Genomic DNA, 23388 nt, shown 5'->3' with positions numbered 1-23388 from the left:
GTCTGGAGTCCACCCCTCGCCATGGGGTGCAGAGCCCGAGTGCCACTCTGCCTGGGCACAGCTACCCTGCCAGCTTGAGTGCCCCAGCATGAGCCCAGCTGCAGCGCCAAGTGCTCACAGGTGCCACTGCTGGCTGGGTTTTATTGCAACGTAGACGTCCCGCTAGCGACCAAGGGCACTGCGTCCCCAGGACCACCCAACCTTGGGCCACCTAGAACCTCGCGATGCTACCTGTAGAGCGGTGTTCTGCTGCCATGGCCCGGTGCCACGCTCCCAGCTCTCTGGGGCCAGGCGTACCCTTCTGCATTGGCTCCTGGGACACAGTTCCTGGGAAGAGATGCAGGCCCATCGTCAAGGCCCTTCACCCAGCTGGACAGGCAGCCCTGGGACATTGTGCATGCTGAGAGTTTCTCTGGCCTGTGGGCATAAGAGCCCCACAGTCCCTTAGCACTGGGGTAGGTGGTTGCCTGAGGCAGGGCCTGGAGAAGGAGGAGTGGCATGGGGCTCATTGTCCCTGGGGTGTAGCAGCTAGTGCTGGGACGAGCAGCTGTGCTGTTATGACAGGGGCTGTCACCACGCCAGGACTGATGTGCCTTGTAGTGCAAGCATGACACCCACACGCCTGTGTGGGGGACCCAGGCGCATCTGTGGCGGGCAATGGTTTGAACCAGCTATGCTGTGAGTGCTGTGTTACCCCAGTGCACCAAAGGGGAAACTGAGACACAGACCAGACTGGTCACAGAGGCTGCCCTGAGCCATGCAACTCCTGGCCTGTGCTCCTGCCCCTCACAGGAATAACATCCAAGCTCCTACTTCCTCACTCCGCCAAACGTGCTGCGGGAGCTGCCTGCCTGACATGGTGGGTGTGACGAACTGGGAATGTTCTTAATGTTTTCTCTGAATACTGTGTTGGTGCCTCAGTGTCCCCTATGCAGTTCTTAATATCTAGGTGGTGGAATAAGGGGGTGTGATTGCTGCAGAGCAAAGGGCCAGTGCACCTAAGTGCCTGACACTGTCTCCTAGCAACTGATGGCCTGGGCCCCTCCCCTGCAAAGGTGCCAGCTGAAGGTGTTGGAGACAAAGAGGTCAGGTGACCTCCTGGCCCGGGAAAGGGGCTGAGCAGAGAGGAGGGGCTGGAGGGGTTTTTCGGTCTGGAGCTGGCTGGGGACGAGGGGTGAAGTGCAGACGTGGGGGTCTGGCTCACTGCCCCGCAGAATGGACCCGGCCAAGGGGTCCGGTTTGCTGTACCTACAAGCTCTGTTTTAGACCCTGTTCCTGTCATCTAATAAACTTGTTTTACTGGCTGGCTGAGAGTCATGTCTGACTGCAAAGTGGAGGTGCAGGACCCGGTGGCTTCCCCAGGACCCCGCTGGGGCGGGCTCGCTGTGGGAAGCGCACGGAGGGGCAGAGGACACTGAATGCTCCAAGGAGAGACCCAGGTGAAGACGTGTGAGCTTCTTGCCCTGAACAAGTCTGCTCCAAGGGAGAGGAGGCTCCCCAAAGTCCTGCCTGGCTTTGTGGGGAGCAGTTCCAGAGTATCGCCCAGGAACTTCGGGACAACTGGTGGTAGCGGTGGAATGTACTGCACCCCGTGAATGGCAATTCTTCCAGTAAGTGACTGAGGAGCAGTAAAACTAAGGAGGGATAATGAGGACCAGACATGCTGAAGGCTCAGAGAGGGACGGTTTCAGGGGGCAGTTAACCTCTGGGAGTTTGTGACCAGCGAGAAGGACTGTTGGAGTAACGGGGTCCCCCTGAGGACTGCAGCGAGCAGTCTCAGGGGCAGAGGAGCTTGCCACTCAACCCTGGGAGAGAGAAGGATTTTTGCAGTAGCAGGGTTCCCCTGGGGGTGGCAGGAGCAGTCCCAGGGGCGGAGGAGTCTGCAGCTCGACCCTGGCAAAGAGGTGGTGATCACGAGAAGGGCTGGCACACCAGGGGTTCTTCCTGGAAACCATGGGGGAGCCAAGAGCACACAGGCCTGTGAGTCCACAGCCACTTGGGAACGGTGAAGTGATGGCCTATCACCATCTCCTTAAGAAGGACATTGTGATCCTGTGCAAAAAGAGAGGGTTACGCATGGGGAAGTTCACCAAGGCACAAAGTTAATCATGCATCTGGAGGAGGAGGACCGCTCTGAGGAGCAGATTCCTGACCCAGATGGGGCTACAAGGGGATCTGGGAGCAGCTGGAGCAGCAGCCAGGCATCCCCAAGAGTCTGGTCCCCAACCAGACGAGAGTCTTCACGACCGGGTTCCCCATCGGGATCGGAGAAGGATGGGATTGGAGCAGAGCCCGAGAGAGCAAGAGGACCGTGAGAGAGAGCAAGACCCCGAGGAAAAGCTGCAGAAGCAGCAGCAGTATGGACTGGTGATGGTGGAGCAACTTCCCAGGGGTCAGTGGGGAAACACGCCTGGGGTGGTGAGACCTGGGGACAGAGAGAACTGTGGTGGTGCAGCCGCAGATGGTATGGGGCTGTGGGAGAAGGTCCCCGGGGTGAAGCCCCTCGCCCTCCCTATGGCCTGGATCCCTGTGCAGACACAGAAGGGGTCAGGCTGGCTGGTTGTTGGGGTTCTCCAGGATATCGGCTGGGAGGCCATGTTGGGGGGTGATTGTGTCAGGTTTGCCTGGTCCAGACGTGCTGCTGGGAAGTGATTACACAGCAGGGAGGGACCTACGAGGGACAGGGCTCAGGGGGGCTGTGACAAAGGATCCTTCCTTGGAGAAGCTAAGGGAACTTGCTGGCCACAGCGTTGCAAACCCCCTTGGGGAAGGCTGCAGGGACAGAGTCCTGCGGGAAAGGGGATTCCTGTACCAGGAATGGGATCCCCAAGGGGAAGTAGAACTGTGGAGAATCAGGAGGCAGCTGGTGATGCCTCAGGAATCCACAAGGTTCTTCCCTTTCGAGCTGCTGTATGGGAGGAGAGTGAGGGGACCCCTGGACCTGGAAGGGGAGGATTGGGAGGAAAAGGGGGAAGACCCTCTGGTGGATCTCTTCCCTGAGGTGGGAGCCAATCTCCCTATCAGGTGTTTCCCGTTCAGAGTCACTGGGAAAGCAGCCCAGAACCTGGAGAGAGAGGTCAAGGACATGCTGGCTTTAGATGTGATCCAGCCGTTCAACAGCCCATGGGCCTCACCCGTGGGGCTGGTCCCCAAGGGAGACAGGATGATCTGGTTTAGTGGGGACTATCAGAAGCTTAAAGGCATCATGGTGTCTGATGCCCACCCCATGCCTAGGCCTGGGGAGATTCTAGACAAGCTGAGGGGGATGGAGAACTTGGCCCTGGTGTACACCGATAACGTGCATCTTTAGCCAGACCTGGGAGGAACAGGTGTCCCAGGTGAAGAGGGTGCTGGGCTGCCTCAAGGAGGTGGGACTGATGGTAAAAGCTGGCAAGGTGGGGAGCGGCTGCCCAAGCCCAAAGCTGGCCAAGGCCAAGATGGGGGCTCTTAACCAAGAGAGCCCGAATCGCAGACCAGGGTGCTGGGAGAAGACCCCATCCCAGTTTGACCCCTGGGCATATTGGGGTGGCAAAAGGGTACGGGCTGCATAAACCTTCCCACATGCAGCCAGCAAGTGCCATCAAGCACACGCGACCTAAGGGAGGGCGCAAAACTGGAATGTCCTGGTGTAACTCACACCAAGGAATGGGAGAGATGCTGGGGCATCCCTGGGAATGTTGGGGGGTTCGAACTTCCCCAGGTCACTGGCTGAGGTGACCTCGCTCAGTTTGGTCTCAAAGGGGGGAGAGAGGTTCCAGGCCTGACCCTGTGATTGACTCACTGAGTGACACTGGGCATGTCATGATCTAGCCTGACTGTGGTTTACCCATGTATTACACGTGCCTCCATTTATAAGTCACTTTCAAAGCCTCAGAAGTAGTGCCAGGCCATATGCACGACTTTCTCCCAATGCCTGGCATAGCAGTCAGACCTCTCCTTCCCATCGTGTCCCCCCACCCCACCCCAGATGGTGGCCTGGGTGAAAATTTCTGGTGCTTTCTGTCAGTTTGTCCACTATTGCATGCAGTCAGTGAAGCCCCCATGGCCTCAAAGCCGTGTCTGTAGGGAACACACCACGCTCCTGAGCTAGTGATGAGGTGGAGGAGATGCTTCTGTGGCAGAATGAAAGAGAAGGCTGGGTTGGGTGCTCAGTGGTGTCATAGGCCTTATACTGTTAACACCTGGGGGAGAGTCTCCTTTAGTTCCTGTGGTGCAACAAGAGAATGGAAAGTCTAGCCCTGTGCTCTGCCAGTGGCTCCCTGTGTAGCTGTAGCCTCCCAGGGTGCCAGATTTGTCCTACACGCCTGCTGAGCTGCACAGCTAGCTTCACTACAGGCAGTGCCTGGAGGCTGGGTCCTTTGCTGCCCAGCTCGGGTCACTGGGGATGGCTCTGCTCCTGCAGCCTGCCCCTCTGCCCAGCTGGTGAAAGGCCCATGGGACAGGGCATGCCTGGACAACGGTGCCAATTGCACTGCATTGACTGAAGCAGATTGGGTGGCCCTAAGTGCTGGGGGGAGAGACAGGGAAAATCCCCTGAGAAATGCCTTGGAGTCCAGGCTCCTCCGGGGGTGGAGAGTATGGCCTGGGAAAACAGCTCTGCATGGGCCCAGCCCTGCCCCTGGTTACCTGCAACCAGCTAACGTCAGCAACCAGCACCTGCCCTGTCACCATGGTGCCACGTGCTGCTTAAAGTCGTGTTTGTTCAATGCTCAGCCTGCTTGCCTAGCCCAGACCTGGCCAGAGCGTGTCTGAGCCAAACCCTTCCTAGGGCGAGAGCCAGCCGGGGCACATGCTGCACCTCCCCGCTCCTTACACCCCCACCTTTACATGCACACACCTCCCGCCTGGAGCACACGTGTGCACACATACACACACCTGCTTGTACACCCCTGCAATGACCCCCCCCCAGCCCTGTACATGTACACTTACCTCCTACCACACGTGAGCATGCACACACCTCCCCCCAGCCACATGTGTCTGTGCACACACCCACCACAGGATTGCTGTAAGATCCAACCCGCCCCCGGCTCGAGCGGCCCATACCCGACTCATTCTGCAGGCGGGAGGGGTGCACCACTTAGCACCAGTTTGTTGGGCACTGGGTCATGTCCGTCAGCCACCAGCCCACAAGCTTGATGAGTAGATGGGACACCTGTGGGAAACAATAAAGGTGCCCCTGCCCTGCCCTGCGTGAATGTCCAGCCCGTGGCTGGCAGGGTCGAGGGGGAGCCCAAGCCAGGCTGGCTGCAGTGGAGCCATAATTAGGCTCATGGCTTCATTCTTGGTCCTGCTGCCCTGCCCCAGCACAGCACAGCCCTCACATGGCTCAGTGGCTCTCAGCCCCTCTGCGTGAGGCTCTAGTCAGGAAGGGGTGGGGTTTGGGGAGATGGGCTTGGTCCCCCACAGTAACTCCTGCCCCTTCAGTGCTTTGGCTGTAGCTGCTACCCCACAGCAGGGCCTGGCCTCAGGCCCAGGGGGATTTCGCATCTATTCAGCATTGGTGAGGCCACATCTGGAGCACTGTGTCCAGTTTTGGGCCCTACACTACAAGGAGGATGTCTGAAAATTGGAAAGAGTCCAGCAGAGGGCAACAAAAATGCTTAGGGGGCTGGAGCACATGATTTATGAGGAGAGGCTGAGGGAACTGGGATTGTTTAGTCTACAGAAGAGAAGAATGAGGGGGAATTTGATAGCTGCTTTCAACTACCTGAAAGGGATTTCTAAAGAGGATGAATCTAGACTGTTCTCAGTGGTGGCAGATGACAGAACAAGGAGTGATGGTCTCAAGCAGCAGCGAGGGAGGTTTAGGTTGGATATTAGGAAACACTATTTCACTAGGAGGGTGGTGAAGCACTGGAATGGGTTACCTAGGGAGATGGTGGAATCTCCTTCCTTAGAGGTTTTTAAGGTCAGGCTTGATAAAGCCCTGGCCGGGATGATTTAGTTGGGAATTGGTCCTGCTTTGAGCAGGGGGTTGGACTAGAACCTCCTGAGGTCCCGTCCAACCCCGCTATTCTATGATTCTGTGAGCCTTTGTCTGAGGATCTGCTCCATAACCATCCCCTCACAGTAACTGACAGCCACTCAGCTTTCCCCAGCCCTTCTGGCAGCTAAGGGGTGGACCTGGGCACACGTGCCTCTGAACCCCAGCAATGCTGCCCTGCAGGGATGACATGAAGCAGGCACCTCCCGCAAACTACTTCCCATGAACCCATCTGCACCCTACTGGGCACGTATGTTGCCAACATTATCTATCCCCTCTGTAAAGAATGTGCAGCAAAATCCTGCTCCCTGACCGAATTATTCCAGCAGGGCCCCTGCAGGGCTGCCGGCGTGGGAGCAGAGACTAGAGCCCAGAAGCAAACCCCACTCAGCGCCCTCAGCCATCTCATCCTGCTTTCCTTCTCCACCTCCCTTCTGGCAGTCCTTTAGCCCAGGCCAAGTGACTCTGTTGCCAGGGGCTGCTACACCCTGAGACAGCGGCAAGGCCCAGCATCGCTCTGGCTCCCTCCCTGCCCCATAGCCCAGCCAGGTGGGTTTTAGTCTCTTCACGCTTTCCCCCAGCAATCTCTCCAGCCCAGGACCCAGTGGGCGTATCCCTGCCCAGTGCTCTCTGGTGTGTCCCTTTGTGATAGTGAGGGGTCCCTAGCCAAGCACAAGGTACCAGCTGAGCTGTCACGAGGGTTGCAGACACAGGCAGCCCTGGCCCTAGCCCTGCTGGCCTTTTCAGGGCTTCTGTATCACACGGCCAACTCCTGGCTGTGCTGCCTCCTGCTCTCCCCTCTGCCTCAGCAGTTCCCGGTACCCATATTTCCCTCTCCACTTGAACCTGGGTGGTGCAGATTGCGTGATAGAGGATCTGTGCAACAGGAGCCATGGCTCTGGGTGCCCCACTAAGAAAACGACAGGCTAGGAGCTCAGACGCTGACCGTTAGGGGGAAAAACAGAAGAGCCAGCAAGTCGATTTTGAGTCGGTGTAGGAGGCAATCACGTAATTTCTGGTCCCCCTGGCTCTGTGGCTGCTGGTAGCCCTGCCCCAGATGGAGAGGTGAGGACATCCTGGCCCAGGAGAGGTGGGCTGGATGTGCCTGCCTGGCCCAGCAGCAGCTGGAGAGACTTGGCCCTGGGCTGTAACTAGGGCTCCTAAACACGACAATAATACAAATAATCAATTCAGCACTGAGGTAGACAAACAGTGGAAACACCTGAGACAAACAGCCTGAGCCCCAGCTCTTCCTCTCTGCACCTCACGGTCCACCAGGGCAGCCTGGCCTGCTGGCCAAGTGCCACGTCACACAGGAGTCCAGCTACAACACCCAGCTCCAGCAAGCGGTAAAACCACCAGGGAAACTAATGGGGCTTAAACCAACCAAACGCTCAAGGAAGAAGGCGCTGTTTTGACAAAGGGAGAACCGAGCTGGGAGCAGAAGAACCAGCAGGAGGAGGTGCTTTCCCAGACACATTTAAACACAGCTCACTCCTGGGTGGATTCCTAGTTCAATAACATGTGATATCAACCAGGGAGCCCCTGCATTTCCAGGCACTCAAATGGCAGCATGTTACAGCCAACAGCCCCAAGCCATGGCCCTCCCTGGGATGTGGGAAAGCCACATTCAAGTCCCTGCTTGAAATCAGGCACAGCCCAGCTGGGTGCTTCACCACGGGGCTATGCCCTAGAACCATCCCACCATGCATATGTTATGTACAGACACATTCCCACAGAAAGCTTCTGCCTCAGCGACTTGGCATTAAACAAACCCCACCACCCCAAAAGCCACATTTTTTTGGACAATTCCCAACCAGCTCTGCCACTGAGCTGTCATGTGACCATGGCCATTTCACTTGAACCCTCTTGGCAGCTGTGTCCTCTCCCACCCCCAGTCTTGTCCCTGCTCTTTGAGGCAGGGCTGGTTTCTTACTAAGTTTGTGCAAGGCCTGACAGTGGCTGGGGCCTCGGCTGCCATTCTACCCCCAATAACTCTGACTAGGTTGGGGCTGTTTGCCAGCCCAGCCTGGGAGCTCTCAGCACACCAGCAGTCCCCCTCCACATGTCTTGACATGGAGCACTAAGCCTCCCCCAAACACGACCCTCCCTGCAACCCCACAGGGGGCAGCCCCTCCATTGCAATAGCAACCAGGCAGAACAGACAGCAATTTCTGCTCAACCACCAGCCCTGGCAGGGGCTTTGCAATGTGAGCAGCAGGGCACAGGCCCTACAGGAACCAGGAGCCCCCACCCAAGGGTCAATTGACATGTGCAGCCACTGGTTGGGGGAGCCCAGCTGGGGACCTTGTGCTGACTGGGGCAGGTTCTCAGCAGCTTGGGAAGACCAGTGCTCTGCTGGGCTCCCCACATCCAAGGCACCTGAATCCAGCAGCCTCACGAAAGGCTGGTGCTGGTGTGCTGAGCAGGGCAGGGGACTCACAAATACAACAATTAGCTTGAAAACATTTTTAATAATAAACAATAAAACGAGTTGTGTCTCTCTTGCTCTACCTGACCCCTTAAGGCAGAGGGGCTGGGCAGGGGCCTTTCCACTCTTGGGTCCAAGTTCTGCCATACAAGGGGACACAAAAAAACAAGTCCCTGGTCTGAGCCTAGTTCCTGGAGGTAATACCCTGGGCCAAGGAGCGAAGGGGGTAGAGGGAAAGAGCTGCCCTTCACCGCAACAGAGGGTCCCCTGCCTTAGGGCTGCTGCCAACACTGCCCCAATCACTGACGCAGAAAGGACATGCAGCCCCCAGCCAGCCAGCCTCAGGGCTGCTTTTTATGCAGTGGAGTAGCTGAGGCAGCAGCATTTCACATGAGAAGCCCTGCCCTGCTCCCAGTGACACAGGGGAGCCCAAGGGGTGGATGACCCGAGGATGGCACTGGGTGCCAGGGCAGAATGGCATGTGGAAGGCCAGGCCCGAGAAGAGATGTCAGGGTGCAGAATCTCCCAGGATGGTCAGACAGCTCAACCCAACACAGCTGCCTGCTCTGCAATGAGGTGGGGGTGCAGGGACAGAGCAAGGGGGTGTTTGCATTGAGGGCCCCCCAGAGGGGGTGGGGGGATGGTTGGGCATTGGAGTGCCTGGCCAGACATCATGGCTGCTCACGCCATGCCCTCCCCCCGGTGGCTGAGCATATGGAGCTGCAGCTTGTGGAGATCGCCGAAGGTGCTGTGGCACTGGTGGCAGGAGGGGTAGTGCCTGCGCAGCCGCACGTGCTGCTTCAGTGACCTCTGGTACACAAAGCGCTTGGCACAGACCACACAGATGTAGGGGCCCAGGGGGGGCCGGCCTCGCCTTTGCTTCTTGGGGGGCCGGCCTGGTCCTTGCTTCTTGGGGGGCCGGCCTCGCTTCTTGGGGGACTGACCAGGTCCTTGCTTCTTGGGGGACTGACCAGGTCCTTGCTTCTTGGGGGGCCGGCCTCGCTTCTTGGGGGACTGACCAGGTCCTTGCTTCTTGGGGGACTGACCTGGTCCTTGCTTCTTGGGGGGCCGCCCTCGCCTCTTCCCCTGCGGGACAGGCTCCAGCTCCTCGTCCTCTTCATCCCCGCTCTCCCCTGCCCAGTCCTCCCCAGAGCTTCCCCCGGGATCACTACCCTCCCCTGCTCCCTCCTCGGTGTATTTCCCTTGGGGCTGGGACTGCCGGAAGTTATAGGGTTTGTGCCATGCTCCCTGCTCAGCCCAGAGCTCCTCTGAGGGGGCTGACAGCTGTGGAGGGGCTGAGGGGGGTGGAGGGGCTAGCAGTGGCATCAAGCCCAGGGGCTGTGAGGGAGCTAGCAGTGGTGGGCCTGAGGGAGGTGGGCATTGCAGGGGGGCTGATGGTGGCAAGGGCTGTGGGGGTTGCAGGGGGGCTGATGGTGACAGGGGCTGGGAGGCGGGTGGCACTGGTGGGGTGTGTGGCCCATTGCCCTTCTCTGCTGATGTCATGCTGCTGGTAAGATGACCGTGCTTCCCTCCTGCTGGCTGCTGAGCTTTGGCTGCAGAGAGAAGAGGAGACAGGTCAGGCAGGTGGATGACCCTTCATGGTCCAAATAAGAGCCCCTCTGAATGCGCAGTGAGGGCCCAGCCCCCAAGGAGGGAGCATGCTCTGCCAGGGGAGAGGAGTTAGAGGATTCAACCCCCAAACCCCATGAAAGGGGGCCCCCCAATGGAGGTGAGGGCCAAATTCTGATGTCCCATCAATCTGTGTACCCCCATGACTCCAGGAGGGAGTTCCGGGAGTGACCCCCTAACCTTTCCTCCTTAAAAGGCCCCCTTCACTGCCCTCCCTTCAACTCTAGGCAAGGAGAGTCATGGTAGAGCCTCCCTTGCTCAGAAAGGCATGTGTGCGTGGAGCAATCCTCCGTATTTCTAGCGCTTTCCCTGGGCCCAGGCTCCTAAGGGACATGAATCCAGCGCCTCCAGGCAGAGAGGCAATCAGCTCGTTTTGTGGTTGCCACATCCCCCCTTTCCATGCTCAGCACAGGGCATGGCCCAGTCCTAGCCTGGAAGGCAGGGTGGCCATCCTGTTGGGACAAGCGGAACTGAGGTTTTATAATGAATGGAGCCACATGGGAATTGCTCCAGGGCTCAACTACTGCAGGGAGGCTGACAGCAGAGGGTGGGAAACAGGAGCCAACTCCCCAATTGCTACGGATTGTGCCCTGGTGACAGTATACGGTACCTGGGGCTGGGTGCAGCTCTGGCATCCTCCTAGGTACCAGTTCTTGCAGAGTACAAGCGTTGGTGCTCCCAGCTCTTGTGCCTGCGTCCCTCGGGGGCACAACCATCTGGGGTGGGATCTGAAGGATGATCTTGGTGCCCGGGGGCAAGGTTGCCGGGTTTAGTAGGATCAGGCCATTACTTATCACTCCTGCGACTGGGTCTGAGGGAGGAATGGTCAAAGGGACTGAGGCAGCGGCCATCGATGTGGTTGAGCTGTGGACCCTCACTGCTGCTTGGGCTGGGGCCCCAGCCGCTAGTGGGGCTGGGGCTGCGGGCCTGGCTGGGGCGGAGCCTGGGGGCCCAGCTGGGGCAGGGCTTGGGGGCCCAGCCAGGGCGGAGCCTGGGGGTCCGGCTGCTACTGGGGCTGGGGGCCCAGCTGGGGCAGGGCTTGGGGGCTCGTCTGCTAGTGGGGCTGGGGGACCGGCCGGGGCAGGGGTTGGGGGCCCAGCTGCTAGTGGGGCTGGAGGCCTGGCCGGGGTGGAGCCTTCTGCTGGCACAGAGTCAGGGACTCTGACCACGAGTGATGCAGTCCCCGGAGTCTTGGCACTGTTGTGTCCTGGCCGGGAGGCACAGGACTGGGCCTGGGCCCGGGCCTGGGCCCGGCAGAAGTGCCCTCCTGTGTACTGCACCCCACAGCGCGTGCAGGTCTGCAGCCCCTTGTGCAGGCTCTTGTGGAAAAGCAGCTTGAACTCGAGGGTGAAGACGGCGCCGCATTCATCACACACGTAGGCCTTGTGGCGGCGCTGGTGTAGGCGCAGCAGCATGGGGCCGGCGAAGCTCTTGTTGCAGTCCTCGCAGTGCAGCAAGGGCTTGGCGGTCAGGGCCTGGGGCTGCCCCACGTGGTTGCGGATGTGCGCCAGCAGCTCTGCCTGCGACACAAAGCTGCGCTTGCAGTCCATGCAGGGGAAGGGCCGGATGCCCTCATGGCGCCGCAGGTGCTCCTGCAGATCGGGGGCCGAGGCGAAGACCTTGGGGCACTTGGAGCAGCTGAAGGGGCGTTCCCGGCCCCCGCTGTGCACGCGCTGGTGCTTGGTAAGGTTGGAGGAGTCGGTGAAGGACTTGCCACAGGCGTGGCACGAGTACGGTGCCTCCCGAGTGTGGATCCGCAGGTGCTTCCGCATGTTGCTGCTGTTGGCGAACTTATGGCCACAGGTGGGGCATGGGTAGACACGCGGAGCCGTCCCTCCCTGGGGCCCCCGCTTCCTCTGCCGCTGGGGAGAGCGCTCAGCTTCCTCCTCCTCCTCTTCTTCAGCTGAGCTCTCCTCTGTGCAGCCACCAGGGGAGTCTCCTTCCTCCTCCTCTGCTGAGCTTTCCTCCGTGGGGGTGTCTCCCTCCTCCTCTGCGGAACGCTCCTTCGCAGGGCCCCTGGGTCTAAGGGAATAGACCCCCTGGCTGTCTGGGGCTGCCTCAGAGGACCGGGCAAGGGAGGAGGGCGGCACTGCTGGGCTGCTGGCCTGGCCCTCTACATCATCATCTGCAGAGAGAGGCACATGGTGAAATGCCCATCCTGGTGGGGCTGCATCTGGCGGAGCAGCTTTGCTGGCGCCTCAGCCTCCCCCACCCCTTATGCTCTCGGCCCAGTTCAGCCATTCACTCAATTGCTCTTCAGCCCCACACCACTAACCCGCGGCTGCCCTCCGGACCCTGCTCTCAGCGCCTCAGAGAGGGGAGGTCAGAATGCAGCCAAGGCCCAGAGCTGGTCTCTGGTGGATGAGTTAAACACAGGCCTCGACCCTGACAAACGCTGACAAGGGTGTCCCACCACCAGAGGGAATTGTCCCCATGCCCCCGCGTTAACAACACTCCGCTCCTGCCAGCTGGGCCAGCACAGCGCTCAGGCGTCCAGTGGAGATGGAGGACAGCTCCTGAAGACGCAGAGCCAGACGCTGCTCCTCCCCAAGACGGCCCGGACTGTGGATTTGCCCAAGACTGCACATGGTTCACAGAGGAACCACTGCCGAGGCCCCGTCCTGCTCCAGCTTGGAGGTTCTCAGATGGTGACACCTGGAGCAGAGCTCCCCGCCCAGCGAAGATGTGGGTGATCTCAGGACAAGGGTCTACACATGAGATAGGATCTCAGCCACAGATCTAAACAATCAGACTGACCACATGGTGCTTGAATCCCACCAGAGACAGCCAGACAGGAAGGGACCTACAAACTCTCCCCTGACGTTGGGAACAGAACCAACCCAATCTCACAGTGCAGCTGACTTCCCCCCAGAGTGCGTTTCTTCACTGGCCCCCCTCCCTCACTCTGCTCACATTTACTACCCCCTTGCACGCCTCCTCCTGCTGGGGGTCGGGATGGGCAGAGAGCATGTGCTGCATCCCTGAGCAGGGCGGCAGGTACGGCCTGCCAGGCCCCTGCCCTCCCCACCAGACAGGTGGCTGGAGCCCAGCTGTCTTGCCGGTTCTCCCTGTGGCTCATCATATATGGAGATATACCTATTTCATAGAACTGGAAGGGACCCTGAAAGATCATTGATTCCAGCCTCCTGCCTTCACCAGCAGGACCAAGTACTGATTTTTGCCCCAGATCCCTAAGTGGCCCCCTCAAGGACTGAACTCACAACCCTCAGTTTAGCAGGCCAATGCTCAAACCACTGAGCTATCCCTCCCCCCACAGCTACCTCCTGACACATCCAGCTGTGGGCTCAGTGTCAGGCAGCACAGCCCCCAGGTGGATCCACCCCCAGCTCCCAAGCCCCTCTCCTCAGGGGGCTCTTTCCCCTCCCCACAGCTGTGGGTCTCATGCTCCTCTCCAAGGGGAGCTGGATTGAAGAGAGCCAGCACTGCACATGCACAGCCTCACTCAGCAGGGGCAGCCCCGGCCTGGCCCGGTGGGGGAGTCCTCACCACCAACCCACACTGGTCAAAAGGGTGGCAGGAGCCTAACCCCAGCTCTGCAGTAAGGGCCTTCTTGGCTCTGCCCGGAGAACAGCCTGGGATGCTCCGGCATTGAGCGCACAGTTCGGGATCCTGTTCTGTGCCAGTGCTCAGCCACAGTCCAGGCTCTATGCATGAGCACTCGTCTACACCGGAAAGCGATACTGGTATAACCCAGGTGTGAATGTAAAGTGACAGCTGCACCGGCGCATCATACGCACCCCACCCCAGCCCCAAATGCTGCACTGGCGCAGCATATGGACTCCCCTCCTGGTGAACATTGCACTGGCGCACCATATGGACCCCCCCCTTCCTGGTGAACACTGCACCGGCGCAGCATACGGATCCTCCCCCTTCCTGGTGAACGCTGCACCGGCGCAGCATACAGATCCCTCCTGGTGAACGCTGCACCGGCTCAGCATATGGATCCCCTTTCCTGGTGATTACTGCACCGGCGCATCATATGCCCCCTCCCCACCCCCATTGAATGCTGCACCAGCGTGCCATATGCGCCCCTCCCCCCCGTTAACACTCATGCTGGGATTGGGGGAGGGGGCTTCAGCTTATGTTGCTTTGGAAGGAGTTTAGCTCAAGCCCTCTAAAGTCACTTTTATCCTGGAGTCCAAGGGGCCACGAGGAGGTTTGCACCAGTTTAACTGTATTGATTTAAGCACAGCGGGGAAGCTTTCCCACACGCACATGCCCTGAGAAAGCCCTGGGCTCCTTCAAGCGTGTGCTCCAGGGAGCTCCAGCCACCTGGCAGACGATAAGTCCTGCTCAATCGGATGGTGGTCTGGGGCCTCCCTGTCAGGGCTGGGAAGGGAACAGAGACCCAGGCAAGTAACAGACTCTAGCCTTGGGAGCAGACTCTTTTGGTACAGGCCTCACTTTGAGCCTGGGAGGAGTCCTGATGACCTCTGGGACTGACCATGTGCTTCGCTGAACTAGGGTCTCAGCTGACTGGCTGGGCTTTTCCCACAGTGCTTCCCATACGGTCACAGCCTGGAAGCAGGAATATCTGTACCAGCCATGAAAACACAATTAGACACCTGTGCTTGTGGCAACAGCATTCGCTAATTCTGAGCGAGCAGCTGCATGTGAACTCACTGGGTGGGCAGCACGGCATCTGTCAGTGGAAAGGAGATCTGCCCTCGGCTACAGGGAACAGGAGGTCCCAGGCGCTGGGGTAACGCAGGAGAGGAGAAGGAGCTCAGCAAGGAAGGGCACCATGGACAGGTTTGTCCAGTGCCTGCGTAACGGGGCTGGGGCTGGGGCTGCAATACCAAGCTCATCATCATCATCTGGGCTGAGCCCTACGGATGCACCACACGATTACCACTCTCCAGTGACTAGGCCAGACCCTCCCCTGCCCTGTCCCATCATTCACAGCAGTGCAAAGCAGGGGAAACACGACCAGCTCCGAAAGGCAGCATTACACGCTCCCGGACACAACGGACCGAGAGGGCCCCTGGGTTTGTTAAACATGCCTCACACATTCGTGATGGGACCCCTGCTGAGCCGAGTAGCCCATGTGTGGCACAGGGACTCCAGGAGCACAGGGCTGTGACAGCTGCTCACACCAGACTTAAAAAAGCTAGAATAGCTTCTTGTAACTTTAGTGGTGAACAAAACAGTGCGGCACAGGCCCTGGATAGCGGGAGAGTCACAGGCAATGCTGCTGGAGACAAAGCAGTAACTTTCCCCATGCCGGATATAAAGGAATCACATTCCCTCACCCTGGTTTTGGTTTTGCTGCAGGAAGCAAAGCAAACAAGCTGCCCCTGAGCTGACGTCCGGGACGGAGGAGGTGACAGCGCCTCGCACACACCAGACCTGACCCTGAGAAGAGCCCAGCAGCTCTCAGGTACCCGGCTACCGGCTGAGCAGGACCACAGCAGCCAGACCCTTTCCACTCAGATGCAGCTCAGAAGGGAGCAATCTCATAATGCCTTCGACAAAGCTGTTTCCTTCAACACGGGCCTCATGCAGGCCGAGAAACATGCACGGTAGCACCCGACCCAGCATGGCCAATCGCCTGGGAGAGAAACGCCGAACGGTCTGTCTAAATGCAGTGAGGAGGATGAACCACATAGGAAGTCAACAGCTGATGGTACAGAGTGTGCCAGAGAAGTTTGCCATTTGAATGCACTGGAGTGCAGGGACCGTCAACGCTCTCATCAATTCATCCCCAGCATGCGAGAAGCTGACGGGTATCACTTTCCAGCACAACGTTCAATTGCACCATTTTCAGATTCCTAGGCAAGTTCCAGCTGCGTGGGGACGGGCATTTGCCCAGGCGCACTCTATATCAGACCGATCGGGTGGAGGTTTCCTGCATGGTTCCTAGCTTCCAGGCAGAATATGCAGGAGTGCTCCGCACTTGTCTAACCCGGCTCCCGCTGAAAGCCGGGGGCTCTGGGAAATCCCAGGCTGGGAGTGCAATGCACCCTGAGCAGTCACCACAGCTGTGCATTCAACGGCGTGCCGGAGCCAGGCAGAGACATAAACGGAAGTTTACCAGCACGATTCTGGCGTAGCGCAGATGCACCTTTCCAGGTGTACGTTGCTGGAAATCAGGCCCTCTTGCTACATTCTGCTCAGCCAGCACAGCCTCGCGGTTATAGGGGCTTTTCCTTTAACACTTAATGGCTATTTTTTAAAAACAATCCTATGACAACAACTTCCCAAAACCTAGCCCAGCTCCACAGCTGCTTCTGTGGCTGATGCTCGTTCCTGTTCAAAGAATTCTATTCCAAGCGGCTCTGATGCTTCCCCAGCACAGTCAGCAGGCTCCGAAATAACGGGCTGATCTGACATTGAGAACTGGCAGCGCCAACTAGCTCCACAGGTTCCAAAAAAATCAAGAGAGCGAGAAACAACAAAGCCACGAGGGCTCTGGAGAGACTTAGCTCTCCACCGGGCCCGGGTAGAGCACGCACACGCCACAGCACAGCCTACCGCTGTTGCTCTAATAACCTAAAACGCCCTGGGCTTTATGGGGCTGGCTGCTTCAGGGATTTGGGACCTTTGGATTCCTGGTTCCCATTTAATGCCCAGTTCCTGCTGGCTCAGTGGCCTGGGGTCTGGCCACATACAAGAGAAAACACTTCTACAACTAGCTCCCTGGCTGGCGGGCTCCCAGAGCGGCCAAATGACCCTCTCTGTCCTAGTGCCAGGAGCTGGGAGAGCTGCAGAGGAGACAGCTCTTGTACCTTCAACAGCCAGTTTATTGGGAGGGTCACAGGAAGTCAGTGTTAGATGGACAAGGAGCTGTTTCGCACCTGGGGAGGAGCATGCAGGGGGATGAGGGTGCAGGCCTGAGCGCGAAGGCTGGAATACGATCTCAGCAGAGGGGAGCAAAGGCTGAAGCACAGAGGGGCCTGCGGAGGCCAAGGCGAGGTGGGGAGATGGGAAGGAGTGTTTGGGGCCCAGGCTTAGGTTCTGCAGAGGCAGGAATGAGGCGCAGAGGATAGGACGTGATGACCAGAGACAGTTTATGCTGAACACCAGGAAGTTCTTTCCCATGGTGAGATCTATGGGGCTGGGAATCTTCTCCCAGTGACGGGGTGGGAGCCCCGTTGCCTGAGTTTTGGCTCAGTCACTGGCTTCAGGGCCGCGCTGCCCAGATGGATTACCAGGCCTTTCCCATAGACAGCTGCGGTTAGTGCCATTCGTGCCAAGCTCTGGAAAGCTCCCAGCGCCCCGTGGCACCAACTCCAGAGACAATCTGACACGTACATGCAAGTGTCACTTGCGAGACTGAAACATCCACCCTCCAGAGACGTCTGCACGTTAAACGCCACAGGGCACCTCCTGCTGCCCTCGTTATCCTGACAGAAGGCAGGGGCAGAGCTGGCGCTCCCCCACCCCCTCCCATTGGGCAGCGAGCTCTGCACTTACCCAGCAGTGCCAGGGCAGAAAGCAGTAAATAAATGCTGCATCTGGCACGTGACACACAGCTGGACTTGGCCCCTGCTGGTCGCTCAGAAGCTAGCGAGCTCAGTGGTTAGTGAAATGGCAGGGTCTCCTGCGAGCAGGGCTGGACACAGGGCTCCTCTGTATGAGCCTTAAAGGCTGCTGTGCCCAACTCCCCTGACCTCAGGATCTCAGGCTCAAGGGGGCACAGCCGCTGCAGAGTATGGAGAGTGCCAGGCAGAGCACCACAGCCCCCAGATCACTCTGCTTCCCACCTGTGCCTCCCCTGTTGAGCCCCCATCCCAGATCCCTCCTCTCGCCCAGGCCCTTCCAGACCTGTGCAAGATAGGCAACTGCTCTCCCTCCTGCCCCTGCAGGAAGGTGGTGCATCATGTCTCGATAAGGATTCCCGTATGCATGTGCCAGTTGCAGAGTCCCAGCAGGGAGCCAGGTATGCCCTGTACCTCCCTGAGTCTTCACCCAGCCATCTCCCTCTATGAGGGACTCCCAGGTGCCCAGTTGCACTCAGGGTCCTTCTCAGAGAGCTGGGCAACATCATGAGTTGTGCCAGGTGGGCTGGGAAGGACTCAGGTCACTCCAGTGACACCCTCTCCCCCATCACCTGCTTCCCGAGCCTCGCTCTCCACCCTGTCTGCGTTGTAGGCAGGGTCCTCTCGAATGAACTCGTCGTCCAGCTCCATGGGGTCACCCCGGCACCATTTACCTGCGCAGAAAGCATATTGGGTAGGAATCTGAGCGTGTCTCATCAGGACAGGAGCTCAGAGCGAGGAGAGGCAAACCACGTCCAGGTGGGTCTCTGGGGAAAGGGGCACATCTCTGGAGCTTTCAGTGCCTGGCTCCTCTCCCCAACCCTGGCCTGGGACCCATCTTCACTCTGCCAGGCTCTGAGAGAGCAGGCAAGGATGGGAACTGGCATGTTGGCAGCAAAGCTACGACACAGTCCTGAGCCAGACCGAAGGGTGGGAGCACTGGGCTGGGAGAGGGACTAGGGCTGGGAAGGGGAGAGCTAGGAGCCTTGGGGGTGTCTGAACAAAGCAGACGTCCCCTGTTGTGCTAGGAGCTCCAGGGCTGGGGGAACTGGCTCCTGGAGTGGCACTGGGCCAGGCAGCATCTAATTCAGGGGTCTCAAACGCAAATGACCATGAAGGCCACGAGGGCTAGTACATTGGCCCGAGGGCTGCATTACTGACACCTCCCCCTTGCCGCCCTCGGCCCCGCCCCCACCCCAGCCCTTCCATGAGGCCCTGCCCACCCCTTCCCTACCCCCATTCCAACCCCTTCCCCGAAATCCCCACCCCAACTCTGCCCCCTCCCTACTCCCAGGGGGTTCAGGAGGGGTGTGGCAGGGGCTCAGGGCAAGGAGTTGGGGTGTGGGGTGCAGGAGGGGTGAGGCGGGGCTCAGAGTGCATCAGGAGGCTTAGGGCAGGGGGTTGGGCTGCAAGAGGGGTGCGGCAGGGGGTCAGGATGCAGGAGGGGCGTGGCAGGGGGTTTGGCTGCAGGAGGGGTTCGGAGGGTGGGCTCTGGCCTGGCGCTCCCTGTCTGCCTTGCCCCCCCACCCCAGGATGCGGCCGAAACCTAGGGGAGGAGAGGCACAAGGGTCTGTGTGTTGCTGTTGCTTCAGGCACCACCCCCAGCAGCTCCCATTGGCTGGGAATGGGGAACTGTGGCCGATGGGAGCTGCTGGGGACGCTGCCAGAAGCAAGAGCAACACACAGACCCCGGTGCCCCCATCCCCTTCCCCACGTTCCGGCCGCTTCTCGGAGCTGTGCGGGAGCAGGGCAGGGCATGCAGGGAGCCTGGCCTTCCCCCAGTGCACGTCAGGCCAGAGTTGCACTAGGTAAACGCTGGGGGAGGGCGGGGGGGCCGCAAGCAGCTCGTGGGCCGCGTGTTTGAGACCCCTGATCTAAACCCAGAATGGACAGAGCCCTGGGGATGGTCTGTAGGGAACCACACTGCTGCGGCCACAGGTGATCTGACAGGGCTCTTCCAGCTCAAAGTTTCCTGGGCGGGGGAGCTGGCCAGCCCACAGGGGTATGGGCACCACGCTCCGAGGGCACCTACCCTTCAGCAGCACGCAAGAGGCCGTGTCCTCCCACTCCTCATCCTCAGGCCTGAGCTCCCACTGCTGGATCAGCTCGTTGATCTCCGCATCCAGCTGCTGGGCCTGCTCATCGAGGCTGCTGGTGCCACCCTGAAGCTCCAGAGCTGCCTGGGGAGAAGGGTCCTGGGCCATGCTGGAGGCCTGGTGAGGAGCTGCAGGAAGGAGGGAGTTAGGAGGAGACGGTCAGTGCACTGCTTTGCTCAGCCCTACATGGGTCTGCCTTTTACCTCCTCATCACCTGGCTCTGGGAAGGAGGGGACACTGCTCCCCTCTGGCTGCTGGATTTTGGCTCTCCCCATGTAATAAAGGGGGAGGCAGGGAGCGTCCGGGGTAAAATCTCCCCCACACGTGGCCTGGGCCCGACCTTGACACCACAGCAAGAGTGTGAGCAGTGCGCAGGGCCTCATTCAGCCACCTGCACTGGGCAGGGCGGATCCCAGCTGGTGCCCAGTGTCGCGAGCTTCAAGCTCAGTGTGCACATTGGGGTCTGTCCGGGGGGCGGCCATTTTAAGGCTGCTGCCTTGTACCCCCTAGAACGAGGTCACGTCTGACTATGCAGAGGAAAAGCGAAGCCTGAGCTGGCACAACAAGGCCAGGCCAAGCAGCAGCTTTCAGCAGAGCCCCGGGAAAAGAACTCATCATGTCCCCCACATCTGCCAGCACCGCGTTTAGTGAAGGGCAGCCCGGGAAGTCTCCATTCCCAGGTTTTGCAGGAGAAGGGGGTTCTCACGGCCCCTCTCTGCACCACGCTAGCAAGAAAGCAGCTTAGTGTTTTCTCAGGCCTAAAGGCTGCTGGAAATGTATATGAACACTGGGACACGATCCTGCTTCATCTCAGATCTGCTTTGGGTTTCAAGAGGGGGGAACCTTAAGTCATAAGGATAGTGACTGGGGATCTCAGACTGGAATCACCCTGAATATGGACACTGGACTATAACCTATGGACTACTTCTAAAAGGACTTTTGGCAACTACAAGCTCATCTCTAGTATGTATCTGAACCTCAAGAATTGAATTCAAGTCTGTCTGTATATTGACCAACTCTCTCTCTTTTTAAATAAATTTTAGCTTAGTTAATAAGAATTGGCTAATAGTGTGAATTTTGGGTAAGATCTAAGTTATAATTGGACCTGGGTATGTGGCTGATCCTTTGGGATTGGAAGAACCTTCTCTTTGATATGATATGATTTTCAGGAATCATCATCATATCTGATGTGTGTGTCTGGACAGATGCCTGAGGCTGGGCACTTGAAGGGAAGTGCAGTGTTTGAATTTCTAAGTAACCAGTGAGGTACTATAAAAGCTGATCTGTGCTGGCTTGGGAAATCTAAGTATTGGAATAACCACCAGCTTCTGGGGTTTGTCTGCCTCTAATGGAGTGACCTCAGCTGGCTCCCATGGGCAGCACTGTCACAGGGAGTGAGCCCAGGGCTGACACCTGAAGCCCTGAGGCTGGGGGATGAAGTCCACCGCCACACGCCAGAGCCTTCCGCCCACCCCCCAGGGTCAAAGTCCGAGCTCTGCCATCCCGAGGAAGGTGGAGAACTCACACTGATCACCTGCTCCTACAGCGTTTGTGCCTCCAGAAGGGGGCAAGGACCAGCCCCTGCTGGAGGCCCTGAGGAGGGGCGGTTGCTTTGCCCCTCCCCCAATCACCACCCAGGAGGCTGTGGCCACAAGAAAAGCCCCTGGTGGCCACATGTGGCCATGGTGGCTGCATTTGAGAAACGCTGATCTAGTCTGATGTCCTGCATCACAGGCTGGAGAATCTCAGCAATTCCTGCGGCAGGCCCAGCACTTGTGTTTGAGGCAGAGCATGTGTTTTAAGAGACCCCCAATCTCAATGCAAAGACTCCAAGTGCTGGGGAATGCACCATACCCCCAGATAAACTGTTCCAGTGGTCAACAGTCTGCACCTTATTTCTAGTCTGGAATTTAGCTAGCTTCAGCTGCTGCATTTTAATCTGCCTTTAAGAGCCCCGCAGGTGGAGGAGTAACCACGTAGGTTCTTGGAAACCATGATCCAGTCACCTCTTAACTTCCTCTTTGATAAACTAAATGGACCAAGTTTCCTTTGTCTCTCAGGCAGGTTTTCCAATTCCAGTTCCTGTAGCACTTTCCAGAACCCACATTTGTTAACAGTCTCATGGCAGCGTGGACACCAGAACTAAACCCAGCAACCGGTAATGCCTCACTAGTATATAACCCATACTGAGGCGACAGCATCTCTCTACTCCCATTCGATAGCACCCTTACACACTCGAGGATTGTGTTTGCCCTCTGAGCTAGAGCATCACGCTGGGAGCTCATGTTCAGTCGGATTCCTTCTGCCATGACCCCTCAGTCCTTTCTAGAGTCCCACATTCCAGGACACAGCCCCCCATTTTATATATGGGACCCACACTCGGGCAGAGTTAAAACACGAGCATGCTGTCCCCTTGACAACTGGCTCAGATTGTTCTGTGTAATGGACGAGTCGTTATTCACGACTCAGCGGACAGGTGGCATCTGCAAATTTTCCCAGCTAAGATTTTATGGTTTCTTCCAGATCGTTGCTCAAGATACTGAGCAGCACTGGCCCCGTACTGATCCCTGCGGGACCCTATTAGAAGAGATCTCATTGGAGGATGAGCTATCCTTAACCAGTTTTTAATCCATTTAATATGTGCGACATTGTTCGCACTGTTCAAAAATCAACACGGCCCAGATCTCAGCTGAGGCTTCTCAGAGTACCAGAATATGCAGAACAGACTTTCCAGCTCCTGGAGCATTTCCCCCGCATCACCACACTAACAGCGGATTTCACTCCCCCCAACATCAATGAGATCAGGATTAGGCCCTTAAATCCCTAACTGTGAGACAGTTTAATCTCCTTTGAGCCGACAGTGCAATACTTTTCACAGCTGAAAGGTTCTAGGTTGATAAGATTTAAGAGAATTAACTAGATGCCCTTTGTTACTGTGCTAAAACTGGGCCCGGGGCTTGCACTGAACAGGTAAGAGCAGCCTGCACAGCAACACTGATCCTAAGGCTCTGGGGACGCAGAAGGCTGCCTGTGCTGATACGAATGCAAGATCAGGGCCTAAGGATGACAAGACCGTCCCCTGAACCAGCAACTTTGTTACAGCCTAGGGGTATGGCTACACTTGGAGATGTGCAGCGCTGGGAGTTACAGCTGTGTTCGTGCAGCTGTGTAGGGAAAGCGCTGCAGTGTGGCCACACTGACAGCTACCAGCGCTGTAGTCTGGCCACATTTGCAGCATTTGCAGCGCTGTTGGGAGTGGTGCATTGTGGGCAATTATCCCAGCGTTCAAGTGGCTGCAACGTGCTTTTCAAAAGAGGGGGGTGGGATGGAGTGTGACAGGGAGCGTGGGGGAGACAGAGAGAGTGGATTTTCGGAGCTGACACTGTTCTCAGCTCCCTGCCTTGCAAGTTCTAAGGACTGGAAGATACACAGTGCCTACCTTCAATCATTTTTAAAGTTCTGACCTTTCCCCCACCTGTCTCTTATTCATTAAATGCAAATTATGCACTCCTAAATAGTCTTTAGATCATATAAGCAGCTGCTCAACACAGACTACCCCCTCCCCTCTCTCCTCAAGCAAACAGCTGTGAACATTCCAAAGCAATTCCCCTGCCTCCGCTCGCTCGCTGGAGCAAAGAGCAGCTGTGTTTGTTTTTTAGCTAAGTAGCTACGGGGAGATCGGAGTTCAGTCATTCTTCTGGTTTGTTGTGGACAGGAATTCTGGGATACCTCCTAATACCCTGGAGG

At 57.9% G+C, this 23388-nt stretch overlaps 1 protein-coding gene across 1 annotated transcript in view; it reads right to left on the bottom strand.

The window, feature by feature from the left end:
• Nucleotides 1-9095: 9095 nt before the first annotated feature.
• LOC127038397 (zinc finger protein 628-like) overlaps nucleotides 9096-23388 on the bottom strand; it is a 41776-nt gene continuing 27483 nt past the window's right edge. Inside the window, exons 5-8 of the mRNA XM_050930976.1 lie at nucleotides 19578-19769; nucleotides 18119-18219; nucleotides 10654-12166; nucleotides 9096-9967 (exon numbers count right to left, since the gene is read on the bottom strand). Of these exons, the coding sequence (XP_050786933.1) occupies nucleotides 9096-9967; nucleotides 10654-12166; nucleotides 18119-18219; nucleotides 19578-19769 (2678 nt within the window). The remainder of the gene's footprint in view (nucleotides 9968-10653; nucleotides 12167-18118; nucleotides 18220-19577; nucleotides 19770-23388) is intronic.

The sequence above is a fragment of the Gopherus flavomarginatus genome, chromosome 20 (assembly GCF_025201925.1).
Source record: "Gopherus flavomarginatus isolate rGopFla2 chromosome 20, rGopFla2.mat.asm, whole genome shotgun sequence".
Taxonomy (NCBI): Eukaryota; Metazoa; Chordata; order Testudines; family Testudinidae; genus Gopherus; species Gopherus flavomarginatus.
The sequence above is the reverse complement of the archived record's forward strand: the minus strand, read 5'-3'. Positions and strand labels throughout refer to the sequence as shown.